General features: G+C 45.4%; 2 protein-coding genes across 3 annotated transcripts in view; both read right to left on the bottom strand.

Annotated features, from left to right (window-relative positions):
* Positions 1-657: 657 nt before the first annotated feature.
* On the bottom strand, positions 658-13244 carry LOC308465131 (uncharacterized protein; the record flags this gene model as incomplete). The annotated part of the gene is made up of 3 exons (XM_080984962.1): positions 12188-13244; positions 5509-7375; positions 658-752 (listed from the first exon to the last, which is right to left on the bottom strand). The coding sequence occupies exons 2-3, from the start codon at positions 7127-7129 to the stop codon at positions 658-660; spliced, it is 1716 nt and encodes a 571-aa protein (XP_080841088.1). The 5' UTR covers positions 7130-7375; positions 12188-13244.
* LOC308469605 (uncharacterized protein) overlaps positions 3535-25666 on the bottom strand; it is a 118812-nt gene continuing 96680 nt past the window's right edge. For both annotated transcript variants that reach the window (XM_080992306.1, XM_080992308.1), the window contains one exon: positions 3535-3827. The gene's annotated coding sequence lies outside the window, so the exon portion shown is untranslated. The remainder of the gene's footprint in view (positions 3828-25666) is intronic.

Raw genomic sequence — 25666 nt, 5'->3', positions numbered from 1 at the left:
TACGGGCAGGGGTACCTTTACCTTTATGTCATGATCTATTATGTATGTACTCAGGTATAAAGCCTCTGGGCGCTAGGGCCCGGGGCACAGTCTTTTGGAAAGGATTCCACTGGGTCAATTATTGCTCAGCAATAAGCATCACTTTCTTTTTCTCCACTGCTACGTCTGTCAATTCTTGGACACTATTTGAGTTGGTAACTGGTACCTTAAAATCCTTGCAACATAACAATGGAGAGCATATTTTACATTGTCATATTTAAACAAACATGGTTCCACTCCAACCTCACTTAGTCCCTATTTTCCCCTCTATAAAGAGTTCTTTATACAGAAATCTCCTGAACAGAAGTCTCTCTATTTACATGTATAGGGAGGGATCACTCTCTGTCCGGCTTATGGCACCCTGTGTCTTTTGCAGTGTCCTGTATTCTCCTCACAGACACACAGAAACAGTGAAGAGTGACAGAAGCAGCAGCAACAGCAGCAGCAGCCAGCCAGACTCACTACAGCTCCCAGAATGCTTTGGGGGAATCCATGACTGACTGAAGTGGTACTAGAGTGATTTAAATGTGGTGTGGATGTGGAGAAGGCAAGCAATCAGGGGTGACAGTGAACACAATGGAGCCCACAATGGCAGCCTCCAGTGCCATTTTGTGTTCCTCACAGGGCAACACGGCACTCGTCCCCACTGCCTGCCTTCAGAGATCTGGGACCGTGGCCATGGACAGCTTGTGAAACAGCGTTGTAGGGCAAGGCTGTTTCAAGGGAAGGTGGGAAAATGCATTTCTGCCACGGTCAAGGTTGGCTAACTGACTGGATTCTTGAATAATAGGTTTCTTTTTGCTTTTCACTCACTTCTGTGAGGTTCATGCCGTGTGTCATTACCATAGGAAACAATTTTGGGAGCCCAGTTAGGAAAATAAAACTCATTCTAGCTTGCTCCTTTTGTATCCCAATCCAGAGCACTGTATTCAGATTATTATTTTGTTGCCACTCTTCACTATAAGGCCCCACCCTCGGAAGTTTAAAGCAATATCAGAATGCTATTAAAATCAGTTAAAATCATTTACATTCTTTACACAGAAAGAATGCAAGCAGGTTGAAAAAAGTATCCTGGCAACACACTTCCCCCTGCCAAAAATCCAACATGACACGGAGTCCTGCAGGCCTATATAGCAGGGCTCAGCAAAAAGCAACCATGGGCCTTGATCTATTTAAGAAACATTCTACTTTTCTGCTGCCATATCCTTCCTTTCTTCCATCATGAAACTCAAGGTGGTATACGTGTGGCCTCCTCCCAAGACCCAGGACTGCTTAGCCTAGGCAACAATATATCCTACAAGCCGGTGACATTCAATCTTGGGTCCCTAGATGTTGTTGGACTACAACTCCCATCATCCCCGGGGCTCTTAGCCAACAAGGACCCAACTCTGATGAACTCGGTCTTAGGCCGGAGCCTGCAAGTAAGTGTGGGAACCTCTGGCCGTCCAGATGTTGCTGAATTACAACCCTCATCAGGCACAGCAATCATCATCTATGGCTGTGGATGATGGGAGGTGGATGCTGGCATTGAGGAGAAGTTGAAGGCAAGGTACTCTTATCTCCAGTGCACCAGAGCAGCCTGTCCAGTAAAGACATGGATGAAAATCCTGAGGCACTGAGTGCTTCTGGTCCAAAACATTACCATTTTCCAGCACACTCCATTGCTATCCATCCCTCTCCATTTTTCCATTCCTGCTGTCCACCACTGCCCCACCCCCACAGCCAGTTTTCGGTATCCACTGACCATGTCCAGTTCTCCTTGCGTGGCTTTGGCTATCTTTCCCCCCTCCCCACCTAAAAATTAATTGGACATACTTAACCAATGGAGCTGCCTCAAGGTTACTGGTACTTCCCTCTCTTCCTTGGAGGAAGGGTTCCATTTTGGCCACAAAGGCTGGCAGCTAGGAAATTGAATTCGCTATTTGTATACGGGTTTTCCTCACAAAGAGAGAGTGGCTCTCACCATCATGTCGTGATTTTGAGTTTTGCAGAAATGCCTGGATGGCCGCTGTCAGAGCCAGAGAACTGATGGATGTCAGGCCGACCCTGCATTCTTATCCCTTGCCCTAGGCTCTCCCCACAATGATGGGACGTGGGCCAAGAAATAAACATTTTTATACATATGAAAAACAAATCATGGATCGAGAACACAATGCTTTGTAAAGTTAAAAAGGTCTTTTTAAAAAAAAATTTTTTTTGGTTTATCTCTGTTCTGAAATCTGCTTTTAAAGTAAATTGTGTCAATATATTTGGGTTTGCTTATAAGGCAGAGGTGACGAGCTGCTCCCTAAAAGTGAGCTCTGTATCAACAAGTTTTACCTATAATTATTCATAATGAAAAGTTGTAAGAGACGTGAGATTTTCCACCCTTGAGCTTTTGAACTACACCTCTCATCAATCTTGGCCATATGGGCTGAGGCTTATGGGAGTTGTTGCCCAACATCTAAGCAACCCCATGTTGGATATCCCTGCTCTATACTTTTTTAATTTAATTTCTATATCACTTTATAATTTTAAGAAAAACCTCAAAGTGATTTACAGCATACTAAATCAATAAAACATACCGTAGTTTTCGCTCCATAACACACATTTGTTTCCTCCTAGTAAGTAAGGGAAAATGTCTGTGCGTGTTACGGAGCGAATGCTTCCCTCCTCTGTGGCTCGCTTTGAAACAGCAAAGCGGGAGAATAGCCGCTGAGTGGGGAGGAGAGAGGGACAGAGAGCCTGCTTCTTTAAAGGAGCAAAGCGGGAGTGGAGAGGAGCCGCTTACACGAGTGTCCGGTTAGCTCCTTTAAAGCAAGCTCTCTGTCCCTCTCTCTTCCGCATTCAGCTCGCTAAATAGCAGGAAAGATTTTCAGCTCGCTAAGCCGGGGGGATGAGCCAGGGAGGAGGGAGAGAAGCAGAGCTTGCTTGCTTTAAAGGAGAAAAGCGGGAGAAGAGAGGAGCCTTCTCCCCTTATACCCTTCTTCTGCATTATTAGCAGCATCCTTCTCCACACACTCCACGCGTGCTCCTTGTCCCTTGAGTGCTTTCCTTCCCTCCCCACTTAAATCGTGGCTACAAAGCACAGCTCCACATGGATCCTCAGGATGTTTGCATTGGGCTACCCCAAACTCACCATCAGATCACATGTCTGTGGCCACAGCATGAACCACAAAAATCATACATCCACTGTTTAGAATATTTTTTTTCTTGTTTTCCTCCTCTGAAAACTATGTGCGTGTTATGGTCGGGTGCGTGTTATAGAGCGAAAAATACGGTAAATAAAACAATGTGAAAAATGTGAAATATAGAGTATACGGTCAAAGCAACATAACAGAAAACTAAACCTTATAGCAAGGAGCTGGAAAGATGAAACACTCCCAGAGCTTACAGATTGGCAGATACTCATGATAACTACAATTAGCAAAACCGACAAGATCAGTTAGAGGAATATTGAAACAAAAAACAACTAGAGAATAGATAATATTTAAGAATTATGTAAAACTTTATTGCACAAATAACTCCATATGAGCAGAAATTGAGTGATATTTGTAAAGAAAAAGATCAAAAGAATATATACAAAGCAGAAAGAAATGGTATTATATAATGTAAGCCTGTGTAAAAAAGAATGTTATATCAAACAGTATAATGAGAAGGATGGGAAGGACTGTGTCGATGAGTAGTTTTACTATGTAAATAACTTTGTCTTTTTTTCTTACTATTATTTCTTGGTTTCTTATCTTTGTTAATTCTTTATTTTTTTTTCTTTATAAATTTTCTATTTTCTATTATTATTATTTTTCTACCTGTTAAGAGATTGTACATGTTTGTATAGACATGCAAATTTTTTAATCAATAAAGAATATTAATTTTTTAAAAGGCTGCAATCAACTTAACATATGCGATACACGCGCTTCGCTCTAAGGCCTTCTGAATCATCTTGCACTCCAAGACAAAGGGATACACTCCTGCTAAATGCACGCTCGCTGATTACAGGCGCATACTTGGGAGAAACAAGAACTAGCCTTGCGCAGAAAAAGAAGCATCCCCTCTACTTCTCTTCCCTTCTCCCCTCGCCCCCACCCAAGGGCCAGGCCCATGCTTGCTCCCCTAAACCAAAACCTAACCAGGGACCCAGCTGAGGAGAGCTGCACTGAGGCGCACTCGTGGGAGCCTCCCTCTGAATCTTCCCAGGAGCAGGAGGACTGTATAGTTTTGGACCAGTGGTTTCCACAGGAACAGTTCAGAAGGAAGAAACTGGAAAATACTGGATGGGAAACAGCTTGCAGAAGAAATGGTTGCTCTTTGCTTTAATTTGTAACTCAATGCCTTGAACACCCACTAGCATTTCTTTTTAAATGCTGATAATGCTTTTACTGTAGCTTTTTTATTATTATTTCTGTACCCCCTTGCTAACCAAGTATTTTTATACATATGAAAAGCAAATCTTGGATTGAGAAGATAATGGTTTGTAAAGAAAAAAAGGGGGCTTTAAAAAAAAATGTCTCTGTTCTGAAATTTGGTTTTAATGTAAAGTGTGTCAATATATTTGTGTTTGTTTATAAAGCAGAAGTGACCAGCTGCTCCTGGAAGCAAAAAATGAGCTCTGTATCAACAAAAGTTTTACCTATAATTATTCATAATGAAAAGTTGTAAGACACGTGAGATTTTCCACCCTTGAGCTTTTGAACTACAACTCCAATCATTCTTGGCCATATGGGCTGAGGCTTATGGGCGTTGTTTCCCAACATCTGAGGTATCCCATTTCCCTGAAGCCGACAGATGCTGATCCACAAGACAAGGGCAGCCCATCATTTTGGCATTGAAGGGCGGAGGTCAAAACTCAACAGATTCATCACAGACCCTGAGCATTCCAGATTCACACTCTCCCCGTTTATCTAGCAACAACTTGCAACTTCTTTTCTACATTCAGTATATGTGACCTTCATTACTTTAATACATATATATGTGTATACAAATTTAAATACCAACACCAGAACATCACACAGATTCCATGCATTTAAAATTGATTTCCGCCTTTATGAGTTTCTTGATGTGAAGTAAAGAGTGAACCTTGAGTGGAACACTGCATACATTGATATGGCTTTTCACCTGGGTGAATTCGCTCATGAATATTAAGGTCTCCACACTGTCTGAAGCTCTTTCCACACTCCATACATTTAAATGGTTTCTGCCCTGTATGAGTTTGTTGATGTCTTCTAAGGTTTCCACTTTGACTGAAGCTCTTTCCGCACTCCATGCATTCAAATGGTTTCTCCCCCGTGTGAGTTCGTTGATGTCTTCTAAGGTTTCTACTTTGACTGAAGCTCTTTCCACATTCAATACGTTTAAACGGTTTCTCCCCTGTGTGAAATCATTGATGTATTCTAAGACTTCCACTTTGACTGAAGCTCTTTCCGCACTCCATGCATTCAAATGGTTTCTCCCCCGTGTGAATTCGTTGATGTCTTCTAAGGTCTCCACTACGACGAAAGCTCTTTCCACATTCAATGCATTTAAATGGTTTCTCCCCCGTGTGAGTTTCTTGATGTTTTCTAAGGTTTCCACTTTCACTGAAGCTCTTTCCACATTCCATACATTTAAACGGTTTCTCCCCTGTGTGAGTTCGTTGATGTATTCTAAGGGCTGCATTTTGTCTGAAGATCTTTCCACATTCCATACATTCAAATGGTTTCTCCCCTGTGTGAGTTCGTTGATGTCTTCTAAGGGCTGCATTTTCTCTGAAGCTCTTTCCACATTCATTGCATTTATATGGTTTCTCCCCCGAGTGAGTTCGTTGATGTGTTCTAAGGGCTCCACTTCGACTGAAGCTCTTTCCACATTCCATACATTCAAATGGTTTCTCCCCTGTGTGGGTTCGTTGATGTCTTCTAAGGGCTGCATTTTGTCTGAAGCTCTTTCCACATTCAATACATTTAAATGGTTTCTCCCCTGTGTGAGTTCGTTGATGTGTTCTAAGGGCTCCACTTTGACTGAAGCTCTTCCCACATTCAATACATTTAAAGGGTTTCTCCCCCGTGTGAGTTCGTTGATGTGTTCTAAGGGCTCCACTAGAACCCAAGCTCTTTCCACATTCAATACATTTAAAGGGTTTCTCCCCTGTGTGAGTTCGTTGATGTATTCGAAGGTTTCTACTTTCACTGAAGCTCTTTCCACATTCAATACATTTAAAGGGTTTCTCCCCTGTGTGAGTTCGTTGATGTATTCTAAGGTCTCCACTTTGACTGAAGCTCTTCCCACATTCAATGCATTCAAATGGTTTCTCCCCTGTGTGAGTTCGTTGATGTGTTCTAAGGGCTCCACTAGAACCCAAGCTCTTTCCACATTCAATACATTTAAAGGGTTTCTCCCCTGTGTGAGTTCGTTGATGTATTCTAAGGTCTCCTTTTTGACTGAAGCTCTTCCCACATTCAATGCATTCAAATGGTTTCTCCCCTGTGTGAGTTCGTTGATGTGTTCTAAGGGCTCCACTAGAACCCAAGCTCTTTCCACATTCAATACATTTAAAGGGTTCCTCCCCTGTATGAGTTCGTTGATGTTTTCTGAGGGCTCCATTTTCTCTGAAGCTCTTTCCACATTCAATACATTTATATGGTTTGACCCCTGTGTGAGTTCGTTGATGTCTCCTAAGGACTGCACCACGACTGAAGCTCTTTCCACATTCAGTGCATTGAAATGGTTTCTCCCCCGTGTGAGTTTGTTGATGTTTTCTAAGGTTTCCACTTTCACTGAAGCTCTTTCCACACTCCATACATTCAAACGGTTTCTCCATCGTGTGAGTTCGTTGATGTCTTCTAAGGGCTCCACTACGACTGAAGCTCTTTCCACATTCAATGCATTTAAATCGTTCCTCCCCTGTGTGAGTTCGCTTATGTGTTCTGAGGGCTCCACTATCACTGAAGCTCTTTCCACATTCAATGCATTTAAATGATTTCTCCCCAGTGTGAGTTTCTTGATGTTTTCTGAGGGCTCCATTTTCTCTGAAGCTCTTTCCACATTCAATACATTTATATGGTTTCACCCCTGTGTGAGTTCGTTGATGTCTTCTAAGGTTTCCACTTTCACTGAAGCTCTTTCCACACTGCATACATTCAAACGGTTTCTTCCCCCGTGTGAGTTAGTTGATGTCTTCTAAGTGCTTGACTAAAACTGTAGCTCTTTCCACACTCCATGTATTCAAATGGATTCTCTCCTGTGTGAGTTTGTTGGTGTATCCTCAGTCTTCCAATGTGACTAAATCACATTCCACATTCCTTGCATTTAAACTGTTTCTTTGTTCTTCCCAATGAATTCACAGATGGCTCTGTAGAATTCTGACCATCATCTTCCTCACCTGTTTGGGAGTGGGGGGAGAGAGAGAAAATCCTGTTAGACTTTTAGGAAAGACAATAAATGAACCATCTTCCTCCGTCCATCCTGACCAGGTTTACAGGTTCAATTTCTTGAGGAGCGCAGAAGCCAAGGCAAGTTGTAGCTTCCTGGGAGGAAGGAAGAAGTCAAGGGAGTCTCAGAGCGCCTGCAGGGATTCTGCCCAAGACATTCTGCTGCCCCTGTAGAAGCCCCTATTGGGCACCCGCTTCCCAAGAGCCTCCACCCATTTTCAAACACCTTTGGCAATTCCTTCCGTCTGCCTGTTCCTTCTCCCTTCCCAAGGCTGGCATGGTATGGGCAGGAATGGCCTTGTGGCAGTTGCCCAAAGGGCCACAATAAATGTAATAATGTGTATCTCTGTAAATCCTCGAGTGTGCTTCTAATACAGAAGTTATGGTAGTCTGTGCTTTATGAAACTGCTTATTTTGCAAGTTGCCGCCCCCCAATTGGGGCAGAAATACAGCTAATATGAGAATCACAAAGATACAGCTGAAAGCTGGAACATGAGTCGCCACATGGTGCAAATGGCTGCATGTAACACAGGTTCCCAACATGCACATGAACACAACGTAACAGAATGCTGTGGAAATCAAAACTAAATCAGCAGAAATTGCCAGTGCTTATCGCACATGTGTATTATAAATAAAATGAGGTAATGATGAATATGAGGAACGTGAAACTCTAAAGGGACTTTTTTAATGAGGCGGGGGACGCAAGAAAAATTTAGATTCTTTTGGCATCAATAAACATTAAAACAAGGAACTGCTGAGCAAAAACAGAAACAGGAGCATGTGCAGAAGTTCTTGCGGAAAGGGGGCGGAGCCTTCAAAGGTCTCATAATCGACCCAAAACAACACAGAGGTCTACCTGTCAATTGTGGTCCAGCGCTTGGACATCTCTGATGTAAATGATTGGTTGAAATCGAAATGCTTTGTTTGAAATTATATAAATACCACTGCCTGAACCACTGGGCAGGGTTGCAGTTTTGTGGAACGATCCAACTGTAACCTATTGCTTTGCAATAAACAATGGTGGACTCCTCTCTGTTTCGGAGTTTTATTGGTGTGAACTCAGGAGATAAGACTAGATCCCATGGAACATGAGACTTACCGTATTTTTCTGTCTATAAGACGACCCCTATTTTGGGGGCCTCAAAATTTTGAAAATAGGGGGATTGAGCTTTTGGGTAGGATTATTTGGGGGGAATGCTGAAAATCACTAACCCACCAGAACGCAGCTCACAACCACTCGCGTTGCAGCTGCCTGATCGCTGCCATTAGCCCTCCTTCTTGCTGCTGCGGCAGCCAATAGATAGCTGCCCTTGTCGCAGCAAGCAGGAGCGTGATTGGCGGCTGCCGGTGGCGATCGCGGAGCTGATAGGTGGTTTCAGCATGGGAAAGGCGCAGGAATGGCGAAAGTGGAAAAATACCTTGATCGGCAGCTCCGCTTTGCAGGTGGCCTTCCCCCCTTCCCCCTTCATTTACAGAGTCTGCGTGGGTAGAGGCGGCTACGGAATAGCAGGCGGGCAGTGCAACGTTACGCAAGAGGAGCAGTGCAGAAATTTGTAGCCTCCAAGATGTTTCACGGGAAAGGTGCAGGAAAGGCATAGAGGGGAGAAATACATTTGATCAGCAGCTTTGTTTTGCAGGTGGCCTTCCCCATTAGTTTGCAGAGCAGCACAAAGACGCTGCATGGCAAAAACGAACAGCCTACAGCCTACCTCCCAGCTGTAGGGCGGGCAGAGTGGGGGGAGGCAAGCAGACTATGGAGGCCCCAGGGCTCGCCACTGTGAGGAGCTGCGACTGCCAGAGCAAGTACTGCATTTATTTATATATTTAATTGCTATATCCCATGTATAAGACGACCCATGCTTTTTAACTTTAAAAACTGGGTAAAAAAACCTTGTCTTATACACCGAGAAAGACAGTAATTTGCAAAGGACTGCTCTGAATACATGGTTGGACTGCTCTGAATACATGGAGAAGAAGGAAGCCCCCTACTTGCATCTGGACCCCCTGGGAGAGGCAGTGGATCCACCCACTGCTGCCTCCTCTGTCCTCCTGCCCTGCAAACACCCTCTGCTCAGGAGAGGGGGGCAGAAAGAGCCTTCAAACCCATCTGTTTCCTCCTCCTCCGCTGCCTTTTCTTGCAGCAGCCCAGTGAGAGGGGAAGGAGCCGCAGCACCTGGTTCACTTCAGATACACACAAGGTTTACTGGGATTGTGAAAGAACAAGACCTCTGCCTTCCATGCGGTGGGAGTGGGGTGGCTTAAAAGTGGGGGAGAGACCTCCCCCTCCTGTCCTTTTGAGAAACAGGAGCCTTTGCCATTAGTAAACAACTTAGATGGCAAGTTCACAAGAGAAGCACTTTGGAGCACTGCTTGCTTGCTCATGCTATGTGTGTTTGCACCTCGAGGACAACATACAAATTTACACCACGTGATTTCTTAAAGAGGGCATTTCTTTAAAATTGAAGGCCATTTCTACAAAAGACTTCAATGTTTGGTTGTTTTGCGTGTTTTTTATTTTGTTGGAAGCCGCCCAGACTGGCTGGGGAAATCCAGACAATGGGCAGGGTATTATTATTATTATTATTATTATTATTATTAGCCTGGCCATCAATACCCAACCCTCTTCCCTCCTTCCATGCAATTCCCTTCGCACCACATCCGTGCAGGAAGAAGCCTCTCTCTCTTTCCACAGCGTAACCCCCCTACTCCACCTTCAAAGCCCCCATTAAAAAGAAGAACTCCCTTTCCTCCTTCCTCTTCCCCCATCCAGAACTTGTGCAGGAAACCCTGAAAATGGGCGGGGTATAAATATCAGATTATTATTACTATTATTACTACTATGGCGAGGCTGGTCTGCAATACCCAACCCTCTCCCCTTTCCCGCCTCCTTCCCTGCAACTCCCTTTGCACCAGATCCGGGCAGGAGGAAGCTTCTCTCTTTCCTCAGCGGAACACGCCCCCCCCACCTTCAAGGCCCCATTAAGAGAAACAGCTCCCTTTCCTCCCTTCTCTTCTTCTCCCCGTCCCGGGGCTTCCCATCCTGGACACCCACCCCCTTGCCAAGCCCCTTCCCTCCTTCCCCGCCGCTGGCTTTGCACTCACCCGAAATCCTGGCAGCAGCAGCGACCCTCCGCAGCGGGGGCGGGAATGGGAACCCCCGCCTGGGAGGCAGGGAGGGACCCCGCTTAATGAGGAGGCTTAATTCGGAAGCAGCCGCCTCCTCTGCATCTACACAAAGCAGCTGCGCTTCCCACCCTGCCAACAGCACACTTTGCAAGCCCCGTCTTTATCTCCCATTTAACATACTTTCACCCCACCGCTCTTACCTGTTCTGCCTTCTAAAGGAGAATTTCTCTTCTCTTTGTTGCACACAGAGGCACAACTCATCCGCAGCTGCTGGCCTGCAAATACTGGCGAAGGCGCGCAGCCCACCTGAAGCCGCCACACCCGCCACGCGCACAGTCAAGAGACTAACCGCCAGTCCGGGAGCTTCCAAACGCCTCCTGCCACCCCCCCCTTGCACCCAGCCAACACCCCACATGGTGGGGCCACCTTGGCTGCTGCCCAGTGACAGGAGGGGGGAGGGTAAGGCTTAGCAGGCCAGGCTGCCCTGATACCTCCCGGGGTAAGCGAGGGAACAAGCAGAACCCTGCCCAGGCCCAGGCAGGCGCTGGGGGCTCTGCCTAAAGCACCCGCTTTGCCGAGGAAGGTGGCGCAGTATTATAAGGCGTATGAAATTATAAGTAGAAGAAATGAATATGCTATAACCCAAAAAGGGAAGTTGGGGGAAGTCATGGGGGGTGGGGAGATTAATTGCAATGTAAAATGTACCGTATTTTTCCGTCTATAAGACGCCTCCATGTATAAGACTGGGACTCCAGAATTAAGAAAACACCCCTCAGAATTACCTGTGCATAAGACAAGCCCCAATTTTAAAACTATTTTTTTTGGTAAAAAACAAACAAACTAGTCTTATACACGGAAAAATACGGTAATTTGGTGTTTTGATTATGCTTAAATTTGTTATAAAATCTGAATAAAAAATATTTTTTTTAAAAAAAAATGTTCCAGAGTTTTTGTCAAAGACTAGATGGGAAATTCATTCAAGGGCCACAAGTGCAGAACTTGACAGTTACAATGGAATAATTTCTGCATTGCATTGGCTGCATATTGATACCACAGAGAAGGGTGAAACAAGTAATCAAGCCACAAACATTTTGAATAAAATGGAGGAACTTGGTTCCAGAGAACTTTTTGATCATTTCAAAGAACAGGCAAAGGACAAATTGCCTGATGTTGATTACAAGAAAAGCACAAGAAGATCTAAAACAGCCTTTCTCAACCTGTGGGTCCCCAGATGTTGTTGAACTACAACTGCCATCACCCCTACCTAGCAAGGCCAGAGCTCAGGGATGATGGGAGTTGTAGTCCAACAACACCTGTGGACCCACAGGTTGAGAACTGCTGATCTATAAGGAGGCATATAGGTGAGGATGAAGATGAAGCTTTAGAGAACCTTGAGCCAAGAAACAAGTTCAGAATCAAAGCATTTATATCTGTGATGGATGGATTAGAATCAAATCTGGCACAAAGGGCATCAGTATACAATGATGCTGCAAAAAAGACTGGTATCTGGGAGCAGCCACCGAGATCACAGAACACTGGTCTTGAAAGACCCACGTTGGCTCCCAGTATGTTTCTGAGCACAATTCAAAATGTTGGTGCTGACCTTAAAAGCCCTAAACGGCCTCTGTCTAGTATACCTGAAGGAGCGTCTCCAACCCCATCGTTCAGCCCAGAAACTGAGGTCCAGCGCTGAGGGCCTTCTGGCGAGAAGCAAGGTTACAAGGAACCAGGCCTTCTCACTGGTGGCACCCGCCCTGTGGAACACCCTGCATCAGATGTCAAGGAAATAAACAACTATCTGACATTTAGAAGACAACTGAAGGCAGCCCTGTTTAGGGAAGTTTTTAATGATTGACGATTTTATGTATTTTTAATTTTTTGTTGGAAGCCGCCCAGAGTGGCTGTGGAAATCCAGCCGGATGGTTGGGATATAATTATTATTATTATTATTATTATTATTATTATTATTATTATTTCATTCTTAACAAAATTAGATGCTGCAAAATAAGAGATTCGTGAAGAAGTTAATGCTTTAAGCCAAACATATCCTGAAGATGTGGACATGAACCTTGTTGGAGAACTCAACCATTTTCATCAATACATTAAAAAGTCAAAGCCATGAACATGATCATCTGACACATCAGGATCTGTACCAAGTAATATTTAATGACCGTGTCCTTCATGGATCACTGCCTTTTCATGGCAAAGGGGCTTGAATAACTCAGAGACGCTATGAGCTATGCCGTGCAGGGCCACCCAAGACAGGCAGGTCAAAGTGGAGAGTTTTGACTAAACGTGATCCACCTGGAGCAGGAACCAGCAAGCCACGCCAGTATCCCTGCCAAGAAAACTCCATGGTCGTATAAAAGTTATGACACTGGAAGATGAACCACTCAGGTCGGAAGGCATCCAATATGCTACTGAGGAAGAGCGGAGGACAAGTACAAGTAGATTCAGAGCTGATGAAGCAGCTGGGCCAAAGCCGAAACATCGCTCACTTGCGGGTGTGCCTGGAAGTGAAAGGGAAGTCCAATGCTGCAAAGAAAAATATATGAACCTGGAGTATAAGATCCATGAACCATGGTAAGCTGGATGTGGTCAAAAATGAGATAGCAAGAATAAATATTGACATCCTGGGCATCAGTGAACTAAAATGGATGGGAATGGAGATCTGTTCAAGAAAATTGGAGATATTAAAGGAACATTTTGTGCAAAGATTACCATAATAAAGGACAAAAGTGGTAAGGACCTAACAGAAGCAGAAGACATCAAGAGGAGGTGGCAAGAATACACAGAGGAATTATACCAGACAGATATGGATGGCTCGTACACTCCAGGTAGTGTGGTTGCTGACCTTGAGCCAGACATCCTGGAGAGTGAAGTCAAATGGGCCTTAGAAAGCACTGCTAATAACAAGGCCAGTGGAAGTGATGACATTCCAGCAGAACTATTTAAAAACTTAAAAGATGATACTGTTAAGGTGCTACACTCAATATGCCAGCAAGTTTGGAAAACTCAGCAGTGGCCAGAGGATCGGAGAAGATCAGTCTAGAACGCAATGCCAAAGAAGGGCAGCGCCAAAGAATGCTCCAACTACTGCACAATTGCGCTCATTTCACACGCTAGCAAGGTTATGCTTAAAATTCTACAAGGCAGGCTTAAGCATTATGCGGACTAAAAACTCCCAGAAGTACAAGCTGGATTTTGGAGGGGCAGAGGAACCAGAGATCAAATTGCAAACATGCGCTGGATTAGGGATAAAGCTAGAGAGTTCCAGAAAATCATCTACTTCTGCTTCATTGACTACGCAAAAGCCTTTGACTGTGTGGACCACAGCAAACTATGGCAAGTTCTTAAAGAAATGGGAGAGCCTGACCACCTCATCTGTCTCCTGAGAAATCTCTATGTGGGACAAGAAGCAACAGTTAGAACTGGATATGGAACAATTGATTGGCTCAAAATTGGGAAAGGAGTACGACAAGGCTGTATATTGTCTCCTTGCTTATTTAACTTATATGCAGAGGACGAGATGGTTGGACAGTGCTCTCAAAGCTACTAACATGAGTTTGACCAGACTGCAGGAGGCAGTGGAAAACAGGAGTGCCTGGCGTGCTCTGGTCCATGGGGTCACAAAGAGTCAGACACGACTAAGTGACTAAAGAACAACAACAGTGTCCAATCAGCATTCCCCAATGTAGAAGCAATTCTGAGAATGTTCCTCTGAATGATGATTGCAAATTGCCATTTGTAAAGATCCATTTCACAGCTGAAGAAGATAAAAAATGAATTCGGAACAACAATGTCTCAAGATAAATTATGTTACTTCAGCCTTATGTACATAGAAAGTGACAAACTATGCAGTTTATCATTTGATGATATCATCAGTGACTTTGCTTTGGCAAAGGCAAGAAAGTATTGTAATTTAGATCATGTTTGTGTACTGTTTGTATACACAGTACACAATGAATCATGATAAAATTATACAGTTGAATGGGTATTGGGTAGATGCAGTAATACAATTAGTCCTGTAAAATACTTTTTACGTACAGGTGTGTATAGTATTGCTATTATTTGTAATGCGACATATTACTAGAAATACTGTCTTTTACACTCACTAAGTGTAACAGGGTACAAAGGTCTGCTGTGCCAATGAAGTATGTGGACTATTATGGTAATATTGATACTTATATCTAAAAATGTATTGTATTAACTACAATTGCATTGTACAGGCTACAACAATTAATTTCATATTAGTAAAGCTATTTGTTATTAGTAGTTGTCTGCACTGTATATTTACACCTTTATAATTTCAAGTTATAGCAAGTTTCTAGGACTAGATCATGATTCTTTGTAAACTGTTGTAGGAAAATGGTTGTTTGTACCTACATGACAAGATGGATGCCAGGATGGAAATTTACTATAGTTTGACCTTTTGATACTGCAGGCTGTGTTAGGCATGATGAGCGCGTGATCGCCTCATGCAAGGAAGGTGATTGGTTCTTATTGTATGGCTTGATAATGGGGTGATCCCCATATTTGGTGTTTGCCTTGCATGATGATTGATACACTGTTGTACTGTTCTTAATAAAAATGCTGGGCTGCAGCTCCAGAGAGGCTTTTCTCTCTCTCTCTCCTGAGGCTGTTAGACCCTTTACAAAAAAGCATCCTGGTGTGAGACTGATTTATTTTTGTGACGAGCAGGCCCTCGTCATTACTGCCCTCGTCATTTGGTGCCCCGTGTGACTACCCTCGGACTCTTCGTTGTTCCTCATCGTTCAGCGCTCGCCACGCGTCTTTCATCCGCTTCGGATCCCGGTGAGCGCTCCCTTTCCTTTGGACTTCGACTGATTTCGGACTTCGCGTCGCTGCGGCCCTCTCAGCGTCCACCACGCCCGGCCAGGGCTTCAGGTACTGCTCATCCTCTCCTAGGATCCCGGTGGGTGCTCCCTTTTTTCGCTCCTTTTCATCCTTTGTGGATCCCTGTGATTTTTTTTTCACTACTCTTGCTATCATGGGGCAGTCTCTTTCAGCGCCACAAAAGAAGTTTTTTGATGAACTTAAATTTCTCCTGGCCAGTAACAACCTTGCTGTTTCGGATGCCGATCTTAAGGCACTTCTTCTAGCTTTGGACACTCATTGCCCCTGGTTTCCTCAGGATGGCACTTTGGATTTAAAAGACTGGGAGAAAATAGGACATTTTTTCCATAACCATCCTCAAATTAATGTCAAGGTTCTGCTTGCATGGTTTAAAGTTTATAAAGCAATGTCCTGCCTGACACCAGCTAATATCCTTTTGGCTTCTTCGCCTGCTGCTTTGCCTCTTCCCTCTCCAATTTTATGCCAACCATTGCCTTCTTCGAAACCACCAGTTTATGTACCTCCTAAACCACCGGATCTCTCTCCTTCGGTTCCTACTGTCCTGCCACCGCCTCCCTCTGCCCCTCCTCCGGCTTTTTCACCAGGGGTGCCCAACGTTGCTACCACTCCTCTTCAAGAGTCTCTCCGTGCCGCTGCTCCATTGCTGGCTTTTGATTCTGCCACACCAAATCTTTTTCCTGTAATTGTTCCTGCCGCCGTGGGGGGAGGCCCAGCCCGCCACGAACAGTTTGATTTAAGATTCATAAAGGAACTGTATTCCTCTGTGAGGGACAATGGCTTACATTCTCCTTATACCCTGGGACTTTTTGGCACTATTTTCCAGCAAAATCTAATACCAGAGGATGTAAAATTATTAGCCCGCACTGTTATGCAGCCTCATCAAATGATTTTGTTTATACAAGCTTGGCATTGGGCTTGCCAACGTCGCGTTGATGGCATTCGCAACAATCTCAACAATGCTGCGCAGGCAGCTCACCAAGCCGCGATTGCCGCCGCTGGCGCTCCACCTCCAGCCCCTGTTATGTTGACCCATACTGATGTTTTTGACGGCCTGACAGGTGGGGGCAATTTTCTTACCATCGCCCAGCAGCTAGCCCTTGATCCCATGTATTGGGAAGCCACTACCGCTGCCGCTCAGGAGGCCCTGTCCGCTGTGCCTGATGAAAAGACTGAGCGTGATGGACGTTGGGGCAGCGTCCGGCAAGGCCCTGCAGAGCCTTATGGACAATTTGTCGATCGCTTGTATAACACCCTCAAGCGGCAAGTTCAGGACGTCGCAGCCCAAGAAGTGATTGTCCGCCAGCTTGCGTTTGATAATGCAAATGAGGACTGTAAGCAAGCACTGCGCCCTTTGATGACAACGCCAAATATTGCCATTGCAGATATGCTTAAGGCCTGCCAGTCAGTGGGCACTGAGACGCACAAAGCTCGTCTGTTAGCCGCAGCTCTATCCTCTACAGTATCCCAGAATCCTGCCAAGGACAAAACTTGTTTTGGTTGCGGAAAAATGGGACATTTTCGTGCGCAGTGCAGATCCATCACGCAGCAACGCCGCCCTAGCACAAAGTGCCCTATTTGTAAGAAAGGCTTTCACTGGGCTAACCAGTGCCGTTTTGCCGTGCCTCAACAAAGTCAACAACAACAACAAAAACAGCAACATCAACAAAACCAACTGACGGGAAACCGGCAGTCGGGCCCACCCCGGGCCCAGGCACAACAATAGGGGATTCAGCATGTTCTCCGGTCATTCCACCGCCAGCACTACCTCACCTTTCTCTAACCCAGGACTTATGCCTGCCAGTCCCCTATGTACCACAACAGGCTCAAGTGTCAATAGGGGCTGGTTTTTCTTCTTCAGCACAGTGCCTTGTCTTCCCACTGTCAGAGGTTTTGCAGCAAGGGGTCCATCTTGTTCCAGATGTGTTACATGGATTACAACAAAATGACCCTTATGTGACTGTCTTTTCTGATCGCCCTACGCATTTGCCGTCTGGTTCTCCTATTGCCAAGATTGTGTGCGCTCCGGAGACGATCCAGAACCATGATCCTCTTGTTGCCGCTACTTTTTCAGTCACAGAGGAGCGCCCAAAGATCCAGATGACCCTTGGAGGCCGCATGATTGAAGGGGTTTTGGACACGGGGGCGGATTGCTCCGTGATCGCCTCCAAGGATTGGCCTCCTGCTTGGCCCACCGAACCAGCTTCTTCTGTTGTCGGCGTTGGAGGCTCTGCCTCGGCCCGCCACAGCAGGAATCCTATTTTGATTCAAGGCTCTCAAGGCTTTGAAATGACTATTTTGCCACTGATCCTGGACATTCCTGTCTCCCTTTGGGGGCGAGATCTGCTTGCTGCAGCGGATACCACCATTTCTACAAATTTATGCTAAGGGCTGCCCCTGCCATGCCCCGGACTGCGCTTTCTCTCTGCTGGACCACAGACACCCCCGTGTGGGTAGACCAATGGCCCTTGCCTAAAGAAAAGCTTGCAGTGGCAGCCCAGTTAATTTCAGAACAACTTGAACTGGGGCACATTGAACCTTCCACCAGCCCGTGGAATACGCCCATCTTTGTCATCAGAAAAAAGGCATCTGGAAAATTCCGTCTTCTCCAAGACCTTTGAAGGGTTAATGAACAAATGCAACCGATGGGGACCTTGCAACCCGGCATTCCTAATCCCAACATGCTACCACAAAACCATCAGCTTGCTGTCATCGATCTCAAAGACTGCTTTTTCTCTATCCCTCTGGCACCACAAGACAGACAGCGTTTTGCCTTTACCCTACCTGTCCTGAACAACTCCCAACCTACCCAGCGCTTTCAATGGGTGGTTCTCCCACAGGGAATGCGAAATTCTCCAACTTTGTGCCAGTATTTTGTGGATAAGGCACTTCAACCATTCCGTGAGCGCCACCCTGTGGTCACCTGTTATCATTACATGGATGATATTTTACTTTCCTCATCGCACATTTCTGATATTCTTCTCGAGGATTTGACCCATGCTCTGATGCAAGCAGGATTGACAGTGGCTAAAGAAAAGATCCAGCGGACCCTGCCTATTACGTATTTAGGACATAAGTTGTCTGCTGCTGCTGCCATTCCAGTTGCGCCTCAACTACAGTTCCCTGATCATCTTAAATTGGTGGACTTGCAACAACTCCTTGGACAGTTAAATTGGATAAAGAGTTACTTGGACCTGCCCACCTCCACTCTGTCTCCACTATTTTCTGCCCTTAAAGGCCACAAGGATCCAGCAAGCAAGATCACAGTTACCCCTGCTATGGAAGAGGCTTTGACAACTGTGAACAACCATCTCCGCAGATGTATGGTGGACAGGATCCCTTCCCTTTCCATGGCACAATTATCTCTTGCAGTGTTTGCCACCCCACTCCTTCCAACAGCTATATTGTACACCACAGGCCGGAAGCCTGGGACTGTGTCTATTGTGGAGTGGCTTCACCTGCCTCATACTCCTCTGCGTAATGTGTATGCTACACCCAACAGCGTCATGGACCTTGTTGTCAAGGGCCGACATCGGGCCCTTGCCCTCTCTGGAATGGACTTACAGTCAGTGTACTTGCCCTTCTCCCAGGAAGAATTCATGCATTTAATGATGACAGCCGTTCCTACTCAAATAGCTTTTGCTGATTTCTTAGGAAAAATTATTCACAATCCCCCTAGAGACCCTCGTTTGTCTTTCCTTACAGGGCTACGTTATGTCCTGCGAACTGCCTTGTCCCCTCTACCCTTACCCTCCGCTCTCACTGTATTCACCGATGGCACTAAGTCCAGGGGGGTGGTGGTGTGGGATGAGGAGGGGAAATGGAAAAGTTTATATACTACTGAGCAATCCTCAGCACAACGTGCTGAATTGGCAGCTGTAATTTTAGCTTTCCAACAATTTGCTGATATCCCTTTCAATCTCATTGTGGATACGCAGTATGTGTATAATCTGTTGAATGTGTTACCATTGTCGTATATTACTCCTGCCATTGATGATAATTTGTTTGCATTATTCTCCACTTTGCAGAGCTTGGTACAAGCTAGGACTTGTCAGTTTTATGTAGCACACCTTAGATCACATACTGGTCACCCTGGCTATTTGGCAGAAGGTAACGACCGGGCAGATCAAGCTTTGAAGAATGGCATCTTTTCTTTATTTTCTGACCCATTCGAGAGCCATTCAGTGTTTCATCAAAATGCTAAGGTGTTAGCTAAATCCTTTTCATTACCAATTTCTCAAGCTAGGGACATTGTGTCACAGTGCGCTGTGTGTTCCAAATCACCCACAGTCATTCCTTATGATGCAGTCAACCCTAGAGGCTTGCATCCCCTGGCAATTTGGCAAATGGATGTCACCTACACGCCATCTTTGGCTCCATTTTCTAAAGTACATCTCACTGTGGACACTGCCTCTGGTTTTATTTGGGCCACGCCCTTGAAAGGAGAGACTACTCGTCATGTTATTCAACATTTAATGCGTTGTTTTGCTGTTATGGGAAAACCCCATACTTTGAAAACTGACAATGGCCCTGCATATATTTCTCAGGCCTTTTCTGATTTTTGTTCTTTGTGGGATGTTAGGTTGACTCATGGTATTCCATTCAATTCTACAGGACAAGCAATCGTCGAGCGCTCCCACTTGACTTTTAAGACTCTTCTCAACAAGCAATTGGGAGGCCGCTCGGCTACTGTTTCTGAAATACCTAATATTGTGCATCAAGTATTGTTTACCTTAAATCATTTGTTGTACCCTCACAATAAGGATTTTACGCCTGCTGAACTTCATTTCAGGAAAGAAGAAGTACTGCAGCGCCCTCTAGTGTCTTACAGGTTGCTTCCAGATCCACAGTGGAAGGGTCCAACTTCATTGATTTCCTGGGGTCGTGGATTCGCTGCCATTGACGTGGACGGAGAAACACGATGGGTTCCAGCTCGGTGCGTTCGACCTTGGTGCTCTTCTGTTGCCTCGTCTTCGCCCAAGGAGACACCAACGCCTTGAAATCGTATTCTACGCTGTCTGCCAGTGATGACCTCCCACCTGACTTCAACCCGCGTTGCAGTTGGAGACATCGCCATATTGATGCACCCTGGATAAAGTCGCCTTCTACAGCTGTTCCGGTGTTTCCTGGCACGTCGAAAGGTCATCTTCGTCCCTACCTCATTGACCCCCCTTCCCCCTGGGAAGTCACCATGACTACCAATTACCCCTCCGTGGACACTGTGAAGCGCCGCCCTCGTCGTGCTGCTCTTTTGCAGAAGGCTCGTAAGCCTGAACTTTATCATCAGATTTGGACCAACAATACGTATGTTAGGGACATAAATAATTTTGCTTCTATACTTAATCTTTCCGAATGTTGGGTGTGTATGCATATTCCTCCTCAATCAAAAAGATCTGGCATATTATTGCATGGTATTCCTGTAAATGCTTCATATAAGATTAGTAATAATATGAAAGATAATCGTACTAGTTCACCCCCTGTGTTTTTGTCGCTTGTAGAAACAGCGTCTTATTGTTTGCTTTTCAACCATAATAGTAGTAAATTTTTAGGTCATTATCCATATTGTAATTGGACCTATGAGTATGTTAATGGATGTTCTTGTTTTCTTAATGTTACCACTATGAGTGGTAGGCCAAAAGTTTTAGTTAATAATGTCACGACCAACATGACTTATGAACAACAGGCTATGTGTAGAGATTTTTATGTTTGGTTTGATTGGATGAAGGAAAGTAGCAAATCTACATGTTTGCTTCAATCTGATTTATGGTTATTTTGTGGTACTAGAGCCTACAAAGAAATCCCCTTTGCCTTTTCTGGAACGTGCACCTTAGGAATAGTCATACCCCTGGTCTATAAACTGGACAAGCTCCCAGTGGTTCGTTTGCGTAACAAAAGGGAAGTGCGATCACCTATCTCTCAATATACAGGGACAGCCGTCTCTAGATCTCTCCTGCCCTCTTTAGGTGCAGGCATGAATTACCGTGATTTGCACAAATTGGCTAATTGGACTGAAGCCTTGTTTAATTCTACTATCTTGGCCTTAAAATTAATTAACAAAGAAATGTCAGAAATGAGAGATGTGACTCTTGAAAATCGTTATGCTTTAGATGTAATCCTTGCTTCCAAAGGTGGAGTTTGTGCTTTAATTCATTCCCATTGTTGTATGTATATATCTGATCAATCGGCCAATATTTCTGCTACTATTGATTATATGGAACAAATGATAGCCCATAATCCTTTGAATCCTCCCGAAGGTTTTGATCCATGGGAATGGTTGTCTTCCTGGTTGCCTAATAGAGTGTGGTTAAGAAAAATTTTACTAATTGTAATTTTGCTTGTTGCAGGATTTATTGTGTTGTGTTGCTGCATTCAATGCCTACCCTCTTTGTTTGCTCAATGTAGTACCTGGTGGTATCGTCCAAGACCTACCACTGGAGTCACAAGAGGAATTTACATTGCAAGATATCAGCGTTTAGGAAATGAAACAAATGATTCTGATTAGGTTTTGTTAAATTTTATTTTTTACTTTTCATAAAACAAATAAGAAAAGAGGGCATGTAGGAAAATGGTTGTTTGTACCTACATGACAAGATGGATGCCAGGATGGAAATTTACTATAGTTTGACCTTTTGATACTGCAGGCTGTGTTAGGCATGATGAGCGCGTGATCGCCTCATGCAAGGAAGGTGATTGGTTCTTATTGTATGGCTTGATAATGGGGTGATCCCCATATTTGGTGTTTGCCTTGCATGATGATTGATACACTGTTGTACTGTTCTTAATAAAAATGCTGGGCTGCAGCTCCAGAGAGGCTTTTCTCTCTCTCTCTCCTGAGGCTGTTAGACCCTTTACAAAAAAGCATCCTGGTGTGAGACTGATTTATTTTTGTGACGAGCAGGCCCTCGTCATTACTGCCCTCGTCAAACTGTTTCTAAAGGAACTTTTGTTATTGCCATATGCCAATGTGTTTGCATTATTAAGTTTGTTATGAATAACAAAATCATTTTAAGTTAGAGCTTAATAATTATTTCACTATTAATATACTTCGTAATTGTATTTCATTATTAATATATTTCTCAACTGTATTTTTTAAGATACCGATTAGGTCCATAAATTACCATGCAGCCTATATTCAACACAAAAAACAGCAACCATTTGCTGTTGACAAAGGATAGCTGGACATATAAAGGGCCCCATTACCTCCAGTAGTTTAGGACCTCATCAAACCTAAATCCGGCCCTGCCCCCACTACTTTATGAAAGGAGTTCAAGAAACAAAGAGCTGCTTTGGAGAAGGCCTCACCCCTTCCTTCTTCCTGCCAGGACCCCCCTGCCTTTGTTTTCCTTCCCATCTTTTCCTCTTTCTCCCTCTGCCATCCAGCAATCCATGTCCCCATCGCCTCTACAAAACGGAAGACTTGGATGTTTGGATGTTTTTGGTGTTTCTTATTTTGTTGGAAGCCGCCCAGAGTGGCTGGGGAAACCCAGAAAATGGGCTGGTGAAACCCAGAAAATAATAATTGGCATTATTATTATATTTATTATATTTATTATTATTTTATTGCGAGCCTGCCCAGCAATGCCCAACCCTCTCCCCTTTCCCGCCTCCTTCCCTGCAACTCCCTTTGCACCAGATCCGGGCAGGAGGAAGCTTCTCTCTTTCCACAGTGGAAACCCCTCCCCGCCTCCACCTTCAAGGCCCCATTAAGAGAAACGGCTCCCTTTCCTCCCTTCTCTTCTTCTCCCCGTCCCGGGGCTTCTCATCCTGGACCCCCACCCCTTGCCAAGCCCTTCCCTCCTTCCCCGTCGCTGGCTTTGCACTCACCCGAAATCCTGGCGATGGTGGCAGCGACCCTGGGCAGCGGGGCCGGGAATGGGAGCCCCCGCCTGGGAGGCAGGATATCTCCGGGGGCGGGATAATTGCAGTACCCAGCCAATGGGGAGAGAAGGGAGGGAACCTGGGTTTCGAGTATAGGGAACAGATGCTCGTTGCCTTAAAGGTTAAAGGCAGAGAGTGGAAGCTGCTGCTCGATACTGACTTGGGAAAGGGGCGGGGCTTAATTAGAACAGCTGACCCGCCCCCTCTTCCGTCATGCACTGTCCTTGTCCTGCAAGGAATCCGGTGAGTGCAAAGCGCCTCAGGGTAAGCAAACTTTTTTTTGGGGGGGGTGCAATGCAATAACCATGGAACTGGGGTTGGGGGTGGAGAGAGAGCAGGCAGGGAAGCGGTGGGTCAAGTGTGGGGGTATTGCAGCTCCTTCATCCTGGTTGCAAATAAGAGACATGGCCTCTCCCTGAAGGTTCTCTCTCTCTCAGTCACACACACACACACACACACACACACACACACACAGAGAGAGAGAGAGAGAGAGAGAGAGAGAGAGAGAGAAAAACACGTTCCTCTGCATGCACACACAGAAGCGACGGGTGGGGGGGGGGTTGCTCCTGATTTAGCCTCTTTGCAAAGAAGAGACAGGGGCCTCTCTCTGAAGGTACATTCTTTCCTCACTCACTCACATACCCCTCCGCACGAAGAGCCCTGTAGTTTGATCAAGCCCATCTAGTCCCGCACCCTGTTAGAATCATAGAATCGTAGAGATGGAAGGGGACCCTGAGAGTCATCTAGTCCAACCCCCTGCAATGCAGGAATCTCAGCACTGTCTCCTCACGGTGGCCAAGCCTGCAAGGAGGATGGGAGCTGAAGAGCATCTCTCCCCTCCGGCGGCTTCCGGGAACTGCTATTCAATTAAGCATAAGAATAATAATATTGTAACAACAACCTTATTTATACCTGCTCATCTGGCTGGGTTTCCCCAGCCACTAGGGGAACTCCCAACATATTTTTTAAAAACCAATGAAGCATCAAACATTAAAACTTCTCCATACAGGGCTGCCTTCAGATGTCTTATAAAGCAGGATCAGGAAGTTCTTAATGTCTGATGATGATAATAATAATAATAATAATAATGATAAATTTTATTTATACCCCGCCCTCCCTGGCCAGAGCCGGACAACAGCAGTAAAACTGCAGTAAAAACATAATGGGGGGAGAAAAAACCAATTTAAAATACAGATTAAAATGCAATTTAAAATGCAGCCTGATTTTAAAAGTAGCCCATAAATCAAAACCATAAGGGGAGGGAAACATAAAGGTCAGACTGAGTCCAAACCAAAGGCCGGGTGGAACAGCTCTGTCTTGCAGGCCCTGCGGAAAGATGTCAAGTTCCGCAGCGCCCTAGTCTCTTGTGGCAGAGCGTTCCACCAAGTTGGGGCCAGTACTGAAAAGGTCCTGGCCCTAGTTGAGACCAATCTAACCACCTTGAGACCCAGGACCTCCAAAATGTTGTCATTTGCGGACCTTAAGGTCCTCCGCAGGGCATACCAGGAGAGGCGGTCCCATAGGTAAGTGGGTCCTAGGCCGCATAGGGTTTTAAAGGTCAAAACCAGCACCTTAAACCTGACCCTGTACTCCACCGGGAGCCAGTGCAGTTGGTAAAGCACTGGAGCCTCGCCGCGGCATTCTGCACCCGCTGGAGTTTCTGGGTCAGCTTCAAGGGCAGCCCCACATAGAGTGAGTCACAATAATTAAGCCTGGAGGTGACCGTTGCATGGATCACTGTGGCCAGATCAGGGCGAGAAAGGTAAGGGACCAACTGCTTTAATACGGTGGAGATGGAAAAATGCCACCTTTGCTGTGGCTGCAACCTGTGCCTCTATGGAAAGGGAGGCGTCAAAGGTTACACCCAAGCTCTTGACAGAAGGCGCTGGCACTAATTGAGCCCCCGCAAGAGATGGGAGTTGGGCCCCCAATCCCATGTTGTCCCGACCCAGCCAGAAGACCTCTGTCTTCCAAGGATTTAACTTCAACCGGCTCCCATGCAGCCATCCAGCCACAGCTTCCAAGCATCTGGTCAGTGTGTCCGATGCCAAGTCAGGGCGGCCGTCCATCAACAGATAAAGCTGGGTGTCATCAGCATATTGATGACAATACAGCCCAAAGCTCCGGACAATCTGGGCAAGGGGGCACGTAAAAGATATTTAAAAGCATCAGGGAAAGGATTCCACCCTGTGGGACACCACACACCAAGGAGTACCGCAGTGACAACTCCCTCCCTAGCACCACCCTCTGTCCCCGACCTGAGATAAAGGAGAGCAGCCATTATCGGACTGTGCTCTGAATCCCTACGTCGGCAAGGCGGTGGTCCAAAGGTTCGTGAAGGCTGCTGACAGATGTAAGAGAAT

Source organism: Podarcis pityusensis (genome assembly GCF_964106645.2).
Source record: "Podarcis pityusensis genome assembly, chromosome: 2".
Taxonomy (NCBI): Eukaryota; Metazoa; Chordata; class Lepidosauria; order Squamata; family Lacertidae; genus Podarcis; species Podarcis pityusensis.
This window is presented reverse-complemented; position numbering and strand designations above follow the sequence as displayed.